Source organism: Lynx rufus, unplaced genomic scaffold (genome assembly GCF_022079265.1).
Source record: "Lynx rufus isolate CCGP_SWC_20201006 ecotype Redwood Valley unplaced genomic scaffold, mLynRuf1.p SCAF_3, whole genome shotgun sequence".
Lineage (NCBI taxonomy): Eukaryota > Metazoa > Chordata > Mammalia > Carnivora > Felidae > Lynx > Lynx rufus.
The window spans coordinates 71,405,333-71,422,926 of record NW_025814845.1 but is presented as its reverse complement, the minus strand read 5'-3'; the positions used below and the strand labels follow the sequence as shown (position 1 = coordinate 71,422,926).

Sequence of the window (17,594 nt, the reverse complement as noted above, 5' to 3'; positions counted from 1 at the left end):
AAAAAAGCAATAAAAGGAAACAAACTACTGACACATGCAACAACATGAATAAACTTCATGAATATGTTGAGACAAAGAAGGGGAAAAATTTCATACTGTATGATGCAATTTTTGTGCAATTCTAAAATATGTACAACTAGAAAGAGCAAAAGGGAATTTTCTGGGGTGATGAAAATGTTCTGTCTGCAAAACAGTGTGGATTACACTAATGCATGTTTTTCAAAACTAATTATTAGGAACACCGAAGATCTGATGATTTCACTGTATGTAAATTATAATTGAATTTTTAAAAAGCCCATCTAAGTGTTATGGTGGTTATTTAAAAATAGTTCTTATATTTTATGCATACGGGATGAAATATTTACAGATAAAAGGATATATGTAATTCTTGGGATTTAGTAAAACATGAGGGGTGGTGATGAAAAATGGGAAGTGGTTGAGCAATATAGATGAAACATGATTAGCCATGCGTTGAAAAATGGTGGCAGTTGGGTGATATTCACATGGAGTCATTTATTCTTTCTGCTTTTGTTTTTGTTTAAACATTTTCCATAATAAAAAGTTGAAAAGAGAGAGGTCATCTGCATTAATCTCATTTACAAGAGAAAACTGTGAACAGAGGACATAACTTGTTTAAAGTCTCAAAGCCAGACTGCAAACCAGCTCTTAAGTTTAACCTTTTTCTGATCCCAAGGAAGCAAAATAGCGTTTGGAAAGGCTGCTTTTAAAAAAGGCAGACCAGGGGCGCCTTGGTGGCTTAGTGGGTTAAGTGTCTGATTTCCGCTCAGGTCATGCTCTCATGGTTTGTGAGTTCGAGCCTCGCGTGGGGCTCTGTGCTGACAGCCTGGAGCCTGCTTCAGATTCTGTGTCTCCCCCCATCTGTCTGCCCCTCCCCTGCTTATGCTCTGTGTCTCTCCGTATGTCAAAAATAAATAAACGTTTAAAAATTATTAAAAAATAATGAAAAAGGCACACCAATAATCCAAGGACTTGTTTAAGCTAGTTAAATTTGCTTCCTGTTTCTCTTGGTTTCAAGGGGTTGTTTTGTAGATTTAACTGTATTTTACTCAAATTTCAGATAAAACAAAACAAAACAACAACAAAAAAACATACAGCTAAGACTTGTTTTTCCCCCTTTCAGTGCTAAAATCATCCTCTCAATTCAGGCAAAAACAGCAAATGCATTCTGTTAGAGGGAGGAGATTGCTTCTCCATTCTGGTGTGATCCAGGAACAGCTGTTTTCCCTCCAGCTCTGAAAGAGGTGAAAATGTGTTAACCAATGCAAAAATTGTCAAGTCCGCGCGTATGTATGCGTGTCTGCGTGCGGGATGGGGTAGGTGGGGTGTCAGCTCCGAGGGCAACGTGCATCAAATCAGAAAGGTGAGCCGTGTGTGGGAGGGACCAAGAAATTGAATGTGATGGTTCGGGAGAATAAACCCCGCTAGATTTGTCTCCTCCATCAGGCACTTGAGTGTGGAAAGTAAATTCCATTTAGAGACGAAAAACCTTATGACCGCTTGATATCGACGTCTGGGGAATATTGATTCCGTATTCCACGGATGGGGGAAAAAAAAATCGGCGTCTGGCAGCCGCTGATTGGTGGACAGGAAAATGGTGACAGTGGGGTGGGAAGAGGACTCCGAGAGCCTCCTCCTGCCTCAACCTGTAACTCTTCCTTACTAGTCTCCTCTCCATCCGCCGGACCCTTTCGAGCTCACCTGACGTTAAGAGCAAGGGAAGATCTGAAGGATGTTTGAACAAAAGCATCTTAAACATTGTGTCCTACGGCCGTTAATAAAAATCACAGCGATCCCAGGGAAACGTGCTCTTCTTGGGAGGGCTTCCTGAGCCGCCTGCCTCCTTCGGTAGCCTCCCAAGAGGACGGCTCTACCTTTGGTGGTCGAGCTCCCAGGCCTCCGCTCCCCCAGGCTGGCTCTCACAAGGGGGTCCAGGGAGGAACCAGAGGGGAAGGCGGAGACAGCGAAGGAGGGGGGGTGGGAAAGAGGGAGAAACATCAGCCTAACAGCTCCCGATCGCCACGAGAGTCCCCTTGATCCTGAACTAGAGCGGAAGCGCAGACTACCCCACCTCCCCACCCCCCCACCCCCGGGCCCAGGCTGGCGTCTGGAGCCGGAGGTGCGGCCTTCCCCCCGCCCCCATCCCCATCCGAGGAGAGGAGTGAAGTGCACGCGGCTGGGAAAGCGGCGAGCGCCGGAGAAGGGCGGGGAGAGGCGCTGACAAATCAGCTGCGGGGGCGGCGAGCGGAGGAGAAGGAGGAGGAGAGAGAGGAAGAGGAGGCAGACCGCGACGACCAGAGGGGACCCGAGCGAAGGGGTGAGAGACCCAGCGCCGAGACGAGGGGCGAGGTGTGTGCTAGCTGCAGGGCGGACCCGAGGACCGAGCCGGCCCTTGGCATCCTGGGCGCTCTCTCCCCGCCTTCCCTTCCGACCCTCTGCCTCTTTCTCTCGGATCCAATTGTGCGGGGGACGGGGAGTGGCAATTCGACGACAGGTTCGTGGGTTCGCCTCCCACGCCCCCAGCCTCTCATCACCCGGCGGCGCTGACGGCAGCCTCCTCTGGGGACCACCCGGGTCCTGGTGCCGCCTCCTCCCTTCCTGTGCGCTTCTTATCCTCCCCCTTCCCATTTAAATAACATCGGGGAATTGTTTTGAACAATTTTGTGTAAGGGGCGGGTGGGGAGGAATTGTACTTCTGAGGATCAGAGGCACTCAGGTAAGGACCAATGGATCTGAACAGGCAGCTTTGGAAATGCTGGGGGAAATCCGGGGGAGAGGAGTCGTGCGCTTCTGGGAGGGGGGAGGTGTTGCTGCAATGAGGACCCGCTGGGTCAAGTCTCTCCGAGGTGGGTCCCTATCTCTCCAGCGAGCTGGACGAAAGTAAGTTGACCTCTCGCTTCCGACGCGGCTCTTCTCATCCCCAAAGACCGAGAGGTTAGGCTGCTGCTCCGGGGTGCGCTTTTCCCCTGGGGAAACGCGAGGATGCTCGATGGAGCGCGAGGTGCCAACTTTTATTTCTCTGTTACCTTAAATCCCCCAGTCCGCCCTCTCAGCGTTCTCGGTCAAGGAAGCAAGCTGCGTTTGGCAAATGATTAAATGGAAGTGCAGGGAAGGCAGGTCAACAGGTGGTAAGGGGTTAACAGGTGCGGGTGCCTGGTGGGTGGTGAATTCAGGCGCGCGGAGAACGCCCCCTCGGGTGGCAGGCGCGAGTCAGGAGACTGTTCCCGAGTGTGCACAGGCGCCTGCTCCTGGCAGATAGCTGGGGGCGAGCGTGGATGGTCGGGTAGATTAGAACGGGTGCGGGTGGGCTCGTTGTGGGCCTGAGGTTGGGCCACACCCAGAGTGAGTAGTTCTCTTCCCTCCCTTCTCCGGGATCAACCAGTTAGTCCTCTTCTGGAATTCATTTTAAGACTGACTCCGACCCCATGCCTCTAGCTTCTTTTCATTTTCTTTTCCTGTGATCTTTTAACCATACTTATTTTTATTTTTTAAGATTTTTTTTAATGTTTATTTTTGAGCGTGAGTGGGGGAGGGACAGAGAGAGAGGGAGACACAAAATCCGAAGCAGGCTGTGAGCTGTCAGCACAGAGCTCTAAGCCCGCCTGGGGCTCGAACTCAGAAACCCACAAACTGTGAGATCATGGCCTCAGGGGAAGTCACAGGCTTAACAGATTGAGCCACCCAGGTGCCCCTGAACCATACTTCTAACTTGTCTTGTCGCTCTTTGGACTCTGGGAAGTTCAAAGAGGGGTCCATCTTTTCATGCAACTACACTTCGAAGATACATTAAGAACAACTAGATGATTCATCTTAATCCATGTTTGGGCAGCTAGACTTTTACTAGCCAAGATGGATGAGGAATGCTAAATTTTTAATGCAAAAGCTAAAAAAAGGCTCCCCCTTCCCTACCCAGTGGTTGAAATAAGAGTATGGTTAAAAGTGTCACACACTTTTGGGAGTTATACTGATCTTTCTGTTTTTACCTTGGGTGGTTCTAATTTTATTATATTCTACTCACAAGTTCTCATTGAAATTATATTTTGTGTTCTCCAGTGTAGAGTAAAGGAATTCATTAGCCATGGATGTATTCATGAAAGGACTTTCAAAGGCCAAGGAGGGAGTCGTGGCTGCTGCTGAAAAAACCAAACAGGGTGTGGCAGAAGCCGCAGGAAAGACAAAAGAGGGTGTTCTCTATGTAGGTAGGTAAACCCCAAATATCATTTTGATATTTATTTATGACTGATGGGTTATGATGATTGATGCTCTAAAGGCTGGTATTTCTTGCTTGATTCATTTTTGCATCATCACTTGTCAAAAGGATAAACTGAGTCAGGGGACTGTGTGAGTAAATAAATGCGTATATTTAGAGCCAATAGTAAAAAAGTGAAGATAATTTGTTTTCTCAGCTGATTTCATTTTTTGGTGTGAATGCTTCTGGGTATAAGTGACTATATTTCAGGAAAAGTTTTTTTTTTTTAATTTTTTTTTAACGTTTATTTATTTTTGGGACAGAGAGAGACAGAGCATGAACGGGGAGGGGCAGAGAGAGAGGGAGACACAGAATCGGAAACAGGCTCCAGGCTCTGAGCCATCAGCCCAGAGCCTGACGCGGGGCTCGAACTCACGGACCGCGAGATCGTGACCTGGCTGAAGTCGGACGCTTAACCCACTGCGCCACCCAGGCGCCCGCAGGAAAAGTTTTTAAAAGTCAGTCTCAAAAAATAATTAACATTTTTAAGAATCGAAATCATTCATAGACCTTTGATTTTTTATCATCATGAATAATATTGGCAAATTTTAGTGTATTCACATTTTAAAATAAGACCTTTTGATATGGCCCTGGGATATGTAAAAAGAGACCTACTGTGGCCCTAAAAAGGAAAGGACAGAAAAATCTTTGGTACAGTTCATCCTTGTGACTACTTGGTAAACTGAAGATTAATTACCCCCAAAAGTGCTTGAAGCCTGCTACTAATATCTCAGAGACATTTATATAATTCATTTCTCAAATGGCACACATACTAAATAATGAGATGGGTGCTTATTTCTACTCATTCCAAATTGCCACTTAGTAGTATTCATGCAGATCCTGACGCTCTTCTTATCTTGAACGGTGCTTGGTTGAGTGTTATTTTGTAAATCCCTTCGGCTTCTTTGGGGAAGGAATAGACACATACATAGACAAACACTCGTCCACATGGACACATGCCCACAGGCACACGCTCACTTTCGGCCCATTCTGCCTCTCCCTCTTTCTCTTCTGCTCCTCCAAGCTCTTCCACATTCTCTGATGGCAGCTGTAGCAGCAGTAGCACAGGGTATGCATAAGGTGGAGGATGAAGGTATTGGGCGGCGAAGGGCGCTATGCCTGTGTCTGTGGGTGAAGGACAGATACACTGTCTCTCCAACATGGATGCACTGAAGAAGAGTTACACTTGGAATGATTTTTAAAAATGCTTCTCATGTTATTTTTTCTCATTGTCCATAGACTCTATATTGTCTTGAGTTTACTGCAAATCTTCAGTTAAATTCTTCTTTTTCTATCTTAAGACATTTTCAGAAAATCATTGAACTAAAGAGTGTTACAAAAGGAAAAAGTGATGACTTAATTTCAAGTGGTTTTGTAAAGTGTGAATTAGATCTTTTTATTTTATTTTATTTTATTTTTTTAATGTTTATTTATTTTTGAGACAGAGAGAGACAGAGCATGAATGGGGGAGGGTCAGAGAGAGGGAGACACAGAATCCGAAACAGGCTCCAGGCTCTGAGCTGGCAGCACAGAGCCCGACGCGGGGCTCGAACTCACGGACCGCGAGATCATGACCTGAGCCGAAGTCGGACGCTTAACCGACTGAGCCACCCAGGTGCCCCGAATTAGATCTTTTTAGATGAAATTTGGAATACTGAATCAGTGATGTGCAGATAATCGATATCTTTATACTTGTCCTCAGTTTTCTAAATTGTAAAAGTGTATACTTAGAAATACTTTTTGATTTTAGTTTATAATTTTGTAACTTTAAATATTTTTTACAATGCTGGTATTTACACCATTAGTTTGTAGTGAGTCCAGAAACTACTGAATATTCATTTAATACATTGCTCTTTGCTAGGTAATAAACACGTTTCATCATCTGGAAAACTTTGTTTTCATTGTCAACTATGAGTTTGGGCAAATAGAATGATTTTATTTCTTAGAGATTAATTCTGTTATTTACTCTGACACTATAATATAAAATTATAATTTTTTTATGTCACATGTATTTTTAAACCATCTTCAGTATTTATCGTGATATTTAATATATAGTGCATTCTATAAATTGTGTATTGGTTGTGTCCTGAAGGATAATTAAAATTTGAACTCAAACAGAGGTTTTAGGATGAAAACTGACCCTAAGAAGACACAGTATGTAGGTCAGGGGTTGGGAAACTTTTCCTGTAAAGTGCTATACAGTAACTATTTTAGGCCATAAGATTTCTATGTGAATTAATCAACTCTGCTGTTGTGGTAATGAAAGCAGCCATAGACAATAATTAGCTGTATTCCAGTAAAATCTTACTACTGGAACTGGTGGTGAGTCGATTGGGCCCATAGACCGCAGTTTGCTGAGTCCTGGAAAAGTAGAGAGAACATACACTTGATGTGAGACAAACCTCAAATCTAGTCCAAGCTATATCATTTATTGCCTTCAGAAGACTATAAAACTTAACTACCATCTATGAGCTTTACTTTCTTCATTTGTAACAATGTGATTTAGATAAATGCAACTACCTTGCAGAGTTTTTGTGAGAATATCATAATAAAACAAAACACATGAATGATAAAGTACACTTAAAAAAAAGAGACTTTTTTTTGGTAGTGGTTTAGATTCACAGCAAGATTGAGAGGCAACTAGCAGAAGTTTCTCATGTACCCTTTGCCCCCACACATGCATAGCCTCTCGCGTGGTCAACATCTCCCACCAGAATGGTACATTTATTAAAATTAATGAACTACACTGACACATTATGATCACCCCAACCAAATCCATAGTTTAAGATTCCCTCCTTGCGCTATACATTCTCGGGGTTTGCACAAATGCATAATGAAGTATATCCATCATTATAGTAGCATCTAGATATTTTTGGTGTCTTAAAAATTGTTTGTACATCATTTATTCATCTTCCTCAATCAACCCCTGGTAACCAGTGATCTTTTTACTGTCTCCACAATTTTACCATATCCAGAATGTCATATAGCTGGTATAGAGACTGTTAAGATTGGCTTCTTTCACTTAGTAATATGCATTTAAAGTTCTTCCTTGTCTTTTCATGGCTTTATAGCTCATTTCGTTTTAGCATTAAATATTAATCCCATTGTCTGGATGTATCACAGTTCATCTGTTCACCTACTGAGAGACATCTTGGTTCCTTCCAAGTTTTGGCAGTTATGAATAAAAATTCTAGTTAAACATCCATGTGTGGGCTTGAGTGGATGTAAGTTTTCAATTCCTATGGGTAAATAGGAAGGATTACTACTGATGGACCATATGATAAGTACATGCTTAGTTTTATAAGGACGTAAAAAATTGTCTTCCAAAGTGGCTGGACTATTTTGCATCCCACCAACAGTAAATGACAATTCTTGTTGCTCTACATCCTTGCCAGCATTTGGTGTTTCAGTCTTCTGGATTCTGACCATTCTAAGAGGCATGCAGTGGTGTCTGATAGTTTTAATTTACATTTCCCAGATGGCAACTGATGTGGAGCATCTTTTCATAAGCTTATTTGTTATCTATATATCTTCTTTGGTGGGGTATCTGTTACGTTCTTTGGTCTGGTTTTTAATCTGATTGTTTATTTTCTTACTGAGTTTTAAGAGTCCTCTATATATTTTGGATAATAGTTCCTTTTCAGACATATCTTCTGCAAATATTTTCTCTCGGTCCATAGCTTTTCTCTTGACTCTTTCATGGAGGTGAAATTTTTAATTTTAAGGAAGTTCAGCTTATTTATTCTTTATATCATGGGTTGTGCTTTTGGTGTTATATCTCCAAGTCATTGGCATACCCAAGGTCATGTAGGTTTTCTCCTATGTTATTCTAGGAGTTTTACAGTTTTGTTTTACAATTAGGTCTATGATCTTTATTGCATTAACTTTTTGTGAAGAGTGTAAAGGTGGTGTCTAGACTCTTGTCCTCCCTTTCCCCTGCCTCCTCTTCCTTCTCCTCCTCCTTCTTCTTCCCCTCCTTTCCCTTCCCCTCCTTCTCCTCCTCCTACTTCTTTTGTTCCTCTTCTCCTTCTTCTCCTTGCCCCTTCTTCTCCTTTCTTTTCCTTCCTTCTCCTTCTCCTTTTCCTCCTTCTCCTTCTTCTTCTTCTTCTTCTTCTTCTTCTTCTTCTTCTCCTCCTCCTTCTCCTCCGCCTTCTTCTTCTTCTTCTTCTTCTTCTTCTTCTTCTTCTTCTTCTCCTTCTCCTCCGCCTTCTTCTTCTTCTTCTTCTTCTCCTCCTCCTCCTCCTCCTCCTCCTTCTTCTCCTTCTTCTCCTTCTTCTCCTCGTCCTCCTCATCCTCCTTCTTCTTGTGCATGTGGATGTCCCGTTGTTCTAGCACCATTTGTTGAAAAGACTGTCTTTGCTTTATTGTAGTGCTTTTGTTCCTTTGTCAAAAATCAGTTGCCTATATTTATGTGGTTTTATTTATAGGCTCTCTATTCTAGTCCAATGATTTATTTGTCTACTCTCTTACTATTATCACACTGTCTTGATTACTGTAGGTTGAAGGCAAATAGTGTCAGACCTATGATTTTATTATTTGACTTCAATATTATCTTGGCTATTCTGGGCCTTTAGAATCTGTTGATATCTATAGTTTTTGCTCTCCACATAAACTTTAGAATCTGTTGATATCTATAAAATAACTTGGTGAGATTTTTATTAAGATTACACTGAAATAGGAGCACCTGGGTGGCTCAGTTGGTTGAGCATCCAGCTTCAGCTCTGGTCATGATCTCACAGTCCGTGAGTTCGAGCTCTAGCTCAGAGCCTTGGGTCCTGCTTCGGATTCTCCCTCTCTCTCTGCCTCAACCCACTCACATTCTGTCTCTCTCTCTCAAAAATAAATAAACATTTGAAAATTAAAAAAAAAGATTGCACTGAAATATACATCAAATTTGGAAGAACTAAGATTGCATTGGACTATAGAGTAAGTTAAGAAGAACTGACGTCTTGATAGTATTGAGTATTCCCATCCATGAACATGGAATATACCTCTTTTTATTTAGTCCTCTGATTTTGTTCATCAGAGCTTTGTAGTTTTCCTCATCCAGATCATATATATATATATATATATATATATATATATATATTCTATTAAGTGTCTACCTAAGTATTTCAGTATTTTTTGGTGCTAAGATAATTGTATCGTGTTTTTAAATTTCAATTTCACTTGTTCATTGATGGTATATAGGAAAGTGGTTGACTTTTGTTTATTAACCTTCTATCTTGCAGTCTTACAATAATTGCTTCTTTGGTTTTTTTTGTTTGTTTGTTTGTTTTTTGTTTTTTTTGTCGTTGTTGATTCTTTAGGATTTCCTACATAGACAATCATGTCATCTGTGAACGAAGACAGTTTTATTTCTTCTTTCCCAATCTGTATACCTCTTATTTCCTTTTTGTGTCTTGTTGCACTGGCTAGGACTTCCAGTATGATGCTTGTCCTTTTCCTGATCTTAGTAGGAAAGCTCTAGTTTCTTGCCATGAAATATGATGTTAACTGTAGGTTTTTTTGGAAATATTTATCAAGTTGAGGAAGTTCCCTTGTATTTCTAGTTTACCAAAAGTTTTTAATCATACATAGATGTTGCATTTTGTCAAATGCTTTTTCTGCATCTATTGATATAATCATGTGACTTGTCTTTTTTACCCTGTTAATGTGATGGATTACTCTAATTAATTTTTGAGTATTGAACCAACCTTGTGTACCTGGTGTGAATTCCACTTGGTTGTGGAGTATAATTCTTATTACATATTGTTAGATTTGATTTGTTAACATTTCCTTGAGGATTTTTGTAAAGCACACTTTTATATAGGAGCCATGGGTATTATTATTAAACAAGCTGTCCAACAGAATACTTACTTTGCTGACATATTTTCTTTTCATCTTTTCATTCTTCATTACAAAACTCATCAGTAGCTAGAGTGAAATACTGGAAGTGGCTAGAGAAAGTTTTGTAATTTCAGTGTGGCTGAAGATGTTTAGCACACTGTTTTCTTAAGCCTACAGATGAAAGTAATCTTATTCCTTTATAATATATTTTTGGCAACTACCTTTTAACTAAGTGAGGAACTACCATAAGAATCAGTGTTATTTTATGATTTTTCTTCATTTGTGATATATTTGTATACAAACATTCAATCAATATACTTCAGTTTAATAAATAACAATTATCTCAATCAAATGGGTCAGACATTATAAGTATAGAGTCAAATCGAAAAGCAAAAAACATTCATTTTCTTTATGTAATGCCAAGTATTATAACTGTAAAGGCAAAATAATTATCTTCACAACTCTCCCAATGCCACTTTGTTCAGCAAGCAGCAATGGTCAGGAGCATGGATTAATATCAAGCTCTCAAATCACAATATGCTCCAGATGCATCAAGTTGACAGAGTCAACATAACATGTACAATAGCAGTATATTTGAGTTCTTGCAACTCCTAGGCATTACTTTCAACCTTCTCTACTCTGTGCCTTTGTGAAGTCATGAGAGATAAGATGGGATAGTTTTGGCCACCTCAGCTGATGCAAGCCATCAGCACCAGTCTCTCTTCAATTTACTAGTCACTTAGCCACTTGGTACCTACTTTGTAGCTATAGGTTTTCAATGACAGATTACTCATCAATAAAATGTTAATTATTAATTACAGATACTAACAAACAATTGACAGCAAACCACAGGTGATTGGTTTGATATGAAGCAACTTCGTTACGACTCTCATTTATCTTTAAATCAGGATACATTCCGTGATTTAGCCCAAGGTCAAATTCTCAGCTATTACTCAGGCAGAGAGGAAAGACCACAGACCAACTGTTACACATTTATTTCAAATAGTTGTTTTTACACATTTATTTCAAATAGTTGTTTTTAAAAATATGGGGTACAAGGAGTGAGTAGTAGTGATAAGAAGTATTCTCTTAAATAAAAGGTGTTCTCACCTTGTATAGTTCCAGGATGCAAGAAATTTCCAACACCACAGTTAGTTGAATAATACCAGTCCCTCACAACACAGTTGGAATTTCTGTTACCATAGTACATATACTATGATTACATACATTACAAACTTTGCTCCTAGCCCTTCAGCCCACAAAATGTTACGTAAACAACAGAGACCCATTGTAATCCATGATCAAGTTACATCACTTCTTTCAAAGTTTTTCAGTGACTGGTCATTTTACATCTGCTATTCAGCTCATACAGACGGCAAAACCTCTAGGTGTATTGCTTCTCCCAGTGATAGACCCATTGTGATATTTCGCAAAATGCATAGTTGAAAAAAAGAAATTGGCCACAAAATATGGAAATGCAGCAAAGAGATGAAGTGAAAATGGCTGGAAGTAAAATTTGAATAAAAAATATTTTATTTATACAACAAATAGCTGACTTTGGGGATGGTAACACTGCTACTGTTCAGGAGACTCAATAGATAGCCAGTGGAACTGATCCAAGCTGACTGAATAAATGGAAGAAGTTGTCATGAATAAGTTGAAGATGTTCCAGAGGAAGTGCTGCTGCAAAAGTACCCCATATTAGAGGAATGGTCAGAGATAGAGCGTGATGCTAAAAGGGTAACATTTTGGAAACTGATCTAAACTTACAAAGGAGTATGACAATTTAAGACTTAGGAAAGATGCTCACTCCATATAGAAAGCTATACAATGAGAAGACAGCAGCACTGTTTCAACTGCTCTTGATAAGCTTTTTTTTTTTTTTTTACAAAGAAATGAAACAGTTTAATTCTCAATGTCTTAAATTACAGTAAACAAAGTAAAGATTTTGCTAGTTTTTCACTTCCCTATAAATTTATAAGTGAGTATGAGAATTTTTAATGTTTTGAAAAAAACATTTAAAGGTCATGGGACAATTGTAATGTTTACCACCAATTAATTGTCATTTTCTTCATTGATTTTTAAGACCACTTTCTACAGCTTCACCTCAGCTTATGCATGCTCACCTTACAATCCCACAGTACTGTGCAAAGTGAACATTGACTGTAAAATATGCACGTGTACATACACGAACACATTGACACGTCCTATTATATATATATATATATATATATATATATATATATATATATATAAAACATTATCTTGTATCCTTTTATATATTTAATAACTGCACAATTTCATTTATGTGAATTTTTTATTAATGACTTGTCCTATATTTAACCTGCAAATCCCTTTACAAATATTATATGAAAATAATAATAATGATTTCTTACTATTTGCTATGTATTAAACACAGTTTTAAGAACTTTATATGTATATTTCCTTTAGTTTCATGTTAACCAACATGATGTATATTTTATTATTGTGACAAAGGTTTAAATACAAGAAATCTAAACCCAGGGCCCACATCTAAAAAATTTAATTTAATTTAATTTTTATTATTGAAATGTAGTTAACATTCAATGTTACATTAGTCACAGTTGTAATAGTGATTTGACAACTCTATACATTACTCAGTGCTCACCACGGTTAAGTGCAACCATCTGTTGCCATACAATATTACTGTAATATTATTGAGTATATTCCCTATGCTGTATTTTTCATCTCTGTGACATTTATTTTATACCTAGAAGAGGTTGTACTTCTTAATCCCTTTTACCTACTTCACCCATCTCCCACCCATCTCCCCTCTGGCATCCACCAGTTCTCCATATTTATGAGTCCATTTCTGTTTGTTTGTTTTGTTGTTTAGATTCCACATATAAGTGAAATCATATGGTATTTGTCATTCTCCATCTGATTTATTTCACTTAACATAATACCCTCTATTGTCCATCCATACTGTTGCAAATAGCAAGAGCTCATTCTTTTTTATGACTGAGTAGTATTCCATTATATATATATATACACACACAAACACACACACATACACACACACCATATCTTCTTTATCCATTCATCTATCAGTGGACACTTAGCTTACCTTCATATCTTGGCTATTATAAATAATGCTACAATAAACATAGGGATGCATATGTCTTTTTGAATTAATGCTTTGTTTTCTTCAGGTAAATATTCAGTAGTTGATTACTGAATCATATGGTATTTCCATTTTTAATTTTTTGAAGAACTTCCATACTGTTTTCCAAAGTGGTTACACCAATTAATGTTCCCACCAACAGTGTCCCAAGGATTCTTTTTTCTCCACATGTTTACCAACATTTATTTATTTCTTTTTGATATTCACCATTCTGACCAGTGTGAGGTGATATTTCATTGTGATTTTGATTTGTACTTACGTGATGACAGTGAAGTTGAGCATCTTTTGATGTATGTGTTGGCCATCGGTATGTCTTTGGAAAAATGTCTATTCAGATCCTGTATCCATTTTTAAATTGGATTATTTGTTGTTTTTGATCTTGAGTTGTGTAAGTTCTTTATATGTTTTAGATATTAACCCCTTATCAGATATCTCATTTGGAAATATCTTCTCCCATTCTGTAGGTTCCCTTTTCATTTTGCTGATAGCTTCCTTTGCTGTGCCAAAAGCTTTTTATTTTTGTGTAGTCTCAATAGTTTGTTTTTGCTTTTGTTAACTACTTCAGGATACGTATGCATAAATATCTTGCAAGGATTGATGCCCATTTTGACTTGATTTTTGCATATTGTGTAAGAAAGTGGTTCGGTTTTACTCTTTTGCATGTAGTTTTCTCATCACCATTTATTGAAAGACTGTGTTTTCCCATTGTATATTCTTGCCTCCTTTTTCATAGTTTAACTGGCCATGTAGAGTGGGTTTATTTCTGGGGAAAAAGTACATTCTCAACTACAATGCTATAGTTTATTTTACGTTTTATCTTTATTGGAAGTCCGTAAATATATTCAAATTGAAACTTCTTGGGGCGCCTGGGTGGCGCAGTCGGTTAAGCGTCCGACTTCAGCCAGGTCACGATCTCGCGGTCCGTGAGTTCGAGCCCCGCGTCGGGCTCTGGGCTGATGGCTCGGAGCCTGGAGCCTGTTTCCGATGCTGTGTCTCCCTCTCTCTCTGCCCCTCCCCCGTTCATGCTCTGTCTCTCTCTGTCCCAAAAATGAATAAACGTTGAAAAAAAAAAATTTAAAAAAAAAAAAAAAAAAAAAAGAAACTTCTTAACTACTTTGAAATTGTTTTATTAAATATGATACTTTTCTTGACTGTTTAGCAAAATGTAAGTTTAAATGCGATACATCCAAATTTCACTTAATGCCTTATTTATATATTTTCATAAAAATATTTAGTAATCAGTGAGAACCAAGCAATGTATGGAATTGTTGAATCACTATATTGTACACCTGAAACTAATATAACACTATATGTTAACAAACAGGAATTAAGATAAAAACTTAAAAAAAATGTCTTAATTGGGGGTTAAAATTTAATGGGAGACAACTTCCTGCTAGCTTTGCTTTCTTCTATTTGTTGTGTGATTACTGGATTTCCTTGTTTTAGTTTTTTTGTTTGTTTGTTTGTTTGTTTGTTTTAACCCCTAAGGATATATTTCCATATGGGCTTCTTCAGATTGAGAATTTTTTTTTATTAGTTGTATTTAAAGCTAGCTAATCAGCAATATAAGGAAAATTTAAGACTTATATATGTTTTAAATTTGCTTTTTTATAGGCTCCAAAACCAAGGAAGGTGTGGTTCATGGTGTGACAACAGGTAAGCTCCATGGGGCTTATATCCAAGAATGATATGGAAACTAGTAAGCATTAATCATTCAGAATGTAATTGTAAGCAACCACTGTGTTCATAGGAAAGCATTCTAAGGGAACATCAGCTTTGTTTAACCTTAATTCTTTATTACATATTTTTCAGTAGGTCAATATTTATTATCAATAAATAAAACACCAAATATTTCACTGTCAAAAATGATGGCTCTGAATTGACCAGATAGGTTTAATTTATGGTAGTAATAGCATTTGAATATTCTGACCAACATAACATTTTTGGCAAACTGCTGCCATAAATTACATACAGGAATTGCCATGTTTCGAAGGATTAATATAAAATTTTCTGTAGAGTATATTGAAACATTCTGACATTGAACTATACTCAGTATAATATTTCCTTGATGATTCAGAAAGCATTTCTGGAAACACCCTTGGAATGATCAGTGAAGTATTTATTGTATTTATCTCTACTTGGCATAATTTCACCAAGAATCTGAATAGGTCTATTAGAAGATTATAATAACTTAATATCAAAATGATGAAAATGATGGTGGTGATGATGAGGAGGAGGAGTATGATAGGGCTAGAAATAGAAAAAATGATAGGGGAACTGAAGTTTAATAATCTTAAGAGCCCACAGACTTGCTGTGATTCAGTTTCATGTTGTATGTATTCCAGGCTGTCTGGCAGATGCGGTAAAACAGGGTATATAATGAGAAATATAATTCATAGGATCAGAAAGCAGTAAGTGTAATAGTGTCTCAGAAATATACCATGTTCTTATTACTGAATTAAAAAATGGAAGTGGGGAAAATCAACTGGGAGTATTAGTATAGTATTGTGGTTGATCCCATATCTCTGGAGCCAGACTTCCATGGTTCAAATTTCTGCTTATCGTTTATCAGCTGTGTGATTTTCTGCAGGAATCATAACCTTTTTGTGATTTAGTTTCCTCATCTATAAAAGAATAAAGAGAATTAATTACACCTAGAGTAATGAAGGCAAGTAGTGTGTACTATGTAAGTGTTATTTATCCTCACTGTATACTGGGTCTATCTTGAACAACATTTTTACAGATAGTGGAGAAAAATATTTCATATGACTATTTTATATATACTTTTGATAAGTAAGTGAGGGTGCAAAATTAAAACAGAACCCTTTGAAACTGTTTCTGCTAGAAGGTAAATTAAAGTATGCTGTTTGTTTTGCTGTGTTGGCAATCCAATCAATATGTAATGCCCAGAACTAAGCAAGTAAATGAACTGTATTGCCTTGTAGGGACCTTTCCATAAATATGATGTTATGAAGCATGATTTTAATATGACCTGGACAGCAGACAGTTGGAGACTACTATCTGAAGGGCATAGCTAGATTAGTGGTGTTCCAGTTGGTAGTTGAAGAATCCCTGTAGTTTAGAAAGCAGATAAGCTTGTGGCCCAATTTGGAGTCTGTGCCATTCTCCAGAATGACAGAAAGTAAATGTGTGTGTGTGTGTGTGTGTGTGTGTGTGTGTGTGTTACTGAAGTTTGTACAATAAGGCAACATTTTAGCCTGCCACCTTACATTTCCCTGATTTTATAATATTGAGAAGTTTGCATACCATGTCTTTAGCATACTGAGGAATCTAAGATAACCCATAGTAATGATGTTTTCATAATTTAGTTTAATCCAGGGCTTCTCAAATGTATTTGACCTTATTTCAATAGTTACTAGGATTGAATGAAACCAGGGTTCCACACAACATTATGGAAAATGCTGCTAAGCTGCAAGGCCATGATGATTTTAATGTGGGTAATATTTACAGCCATTGTATCAATCAACTACCCTGGCAATAGTAAGATATCAAAAATGCCATAAGTAGTCTGACCAGGAGGAATGAATTGGGATAAATCTGCAATAAATACTACCATCCTTCTCCCATATCAGGTAATGAGTAGGATTATTTAATATAAAATCCAAATTCCAAGTGTAAGAATAAATAAGATAATTACCTCAATGGTTAAGGAGAAGAATTGGTCTTAAAGCAGAGAAATGAGAAACTACTATATAGAATATAACATTATCAGCTAATGTGAAAGGAAAAATTTCCTCAAGATTCATCCCATTACTTATTTTTGCAGAAATATCGGCTTCAATAAACTTACTTAGACTAGGAGTTTTCTACCTCAAAAATTCCAAGAAAACTAAATCCCCCCAGTTAGATAATCTCATGATAAAATCTAAAAATCGCTACCTCAAACCCTAGCTTTTTTTATCTCAGTTCATTATTGTTGTAGTGGTCAACTTAATGCATTATGTTATAGAAAAATATGAGAGTGTATTTAATCTGGACTTACTGAATGACAAATCTTTGAAGGTGCTTTAAAAAAGTAAATGCTGATTGGGGCCCCTGCGTGACTGAGTGGGTTAAGCGTCTTGACTCTTGATTTCTGCTCAGGTCATGATCTCATAATTTGTGAGATCCAGCCCCGCAACCAGCTTTGTGCTGGTAGTATGGAATTGGCTTGGGATTCTCTCTCTCCCCCTCTCTCTCTTCCCCTCCCCCTGCTTGCCTTCTCTCTCTCTCTCACTCTCAAACTAAATAAATAAACATAAAAGTAAAATAAATGTTGATAAAAGCTTACTTTTTTTTCTCATGGAAGTATGGTTTAAAGAAATTCCAACTATT

The 17,594-nt window shown here is 38.2% G+C and overlaps 1 protein-coding gene across 3 annotated transcripts in view; it reads left to right on the top strand.

The window, feature by feature from the left end:
* The first annotated feature begins 2,206 nt into the window (after positions 1–2,206).
* SNCA (synuclein alpha) overlaps positions 2,207–17,594 on the top strand; it is a 155,396-nt gene continuing 140,008 nt past the window's right edge. Inside the window, exons 1-3 of one of the 3 annotated variants that reach the window (XM_047091257.1) lie at positions 2,207–2,335; positions 4,072–4,217; positions 14,874–14,915. In XM_047091257.1, coding sequence (XP_046947213.1) covers positions 4,097–4,217; positions 14,874–14,915 — 163 coding nt within the window. In that variant the 5' untranslated portion in view covers positions 2,207–2,335; positions 4,072–4,096. The other 2 variants (XM_047091255.1, XM_047091256.1) reach the window with 2 other exon arrangements.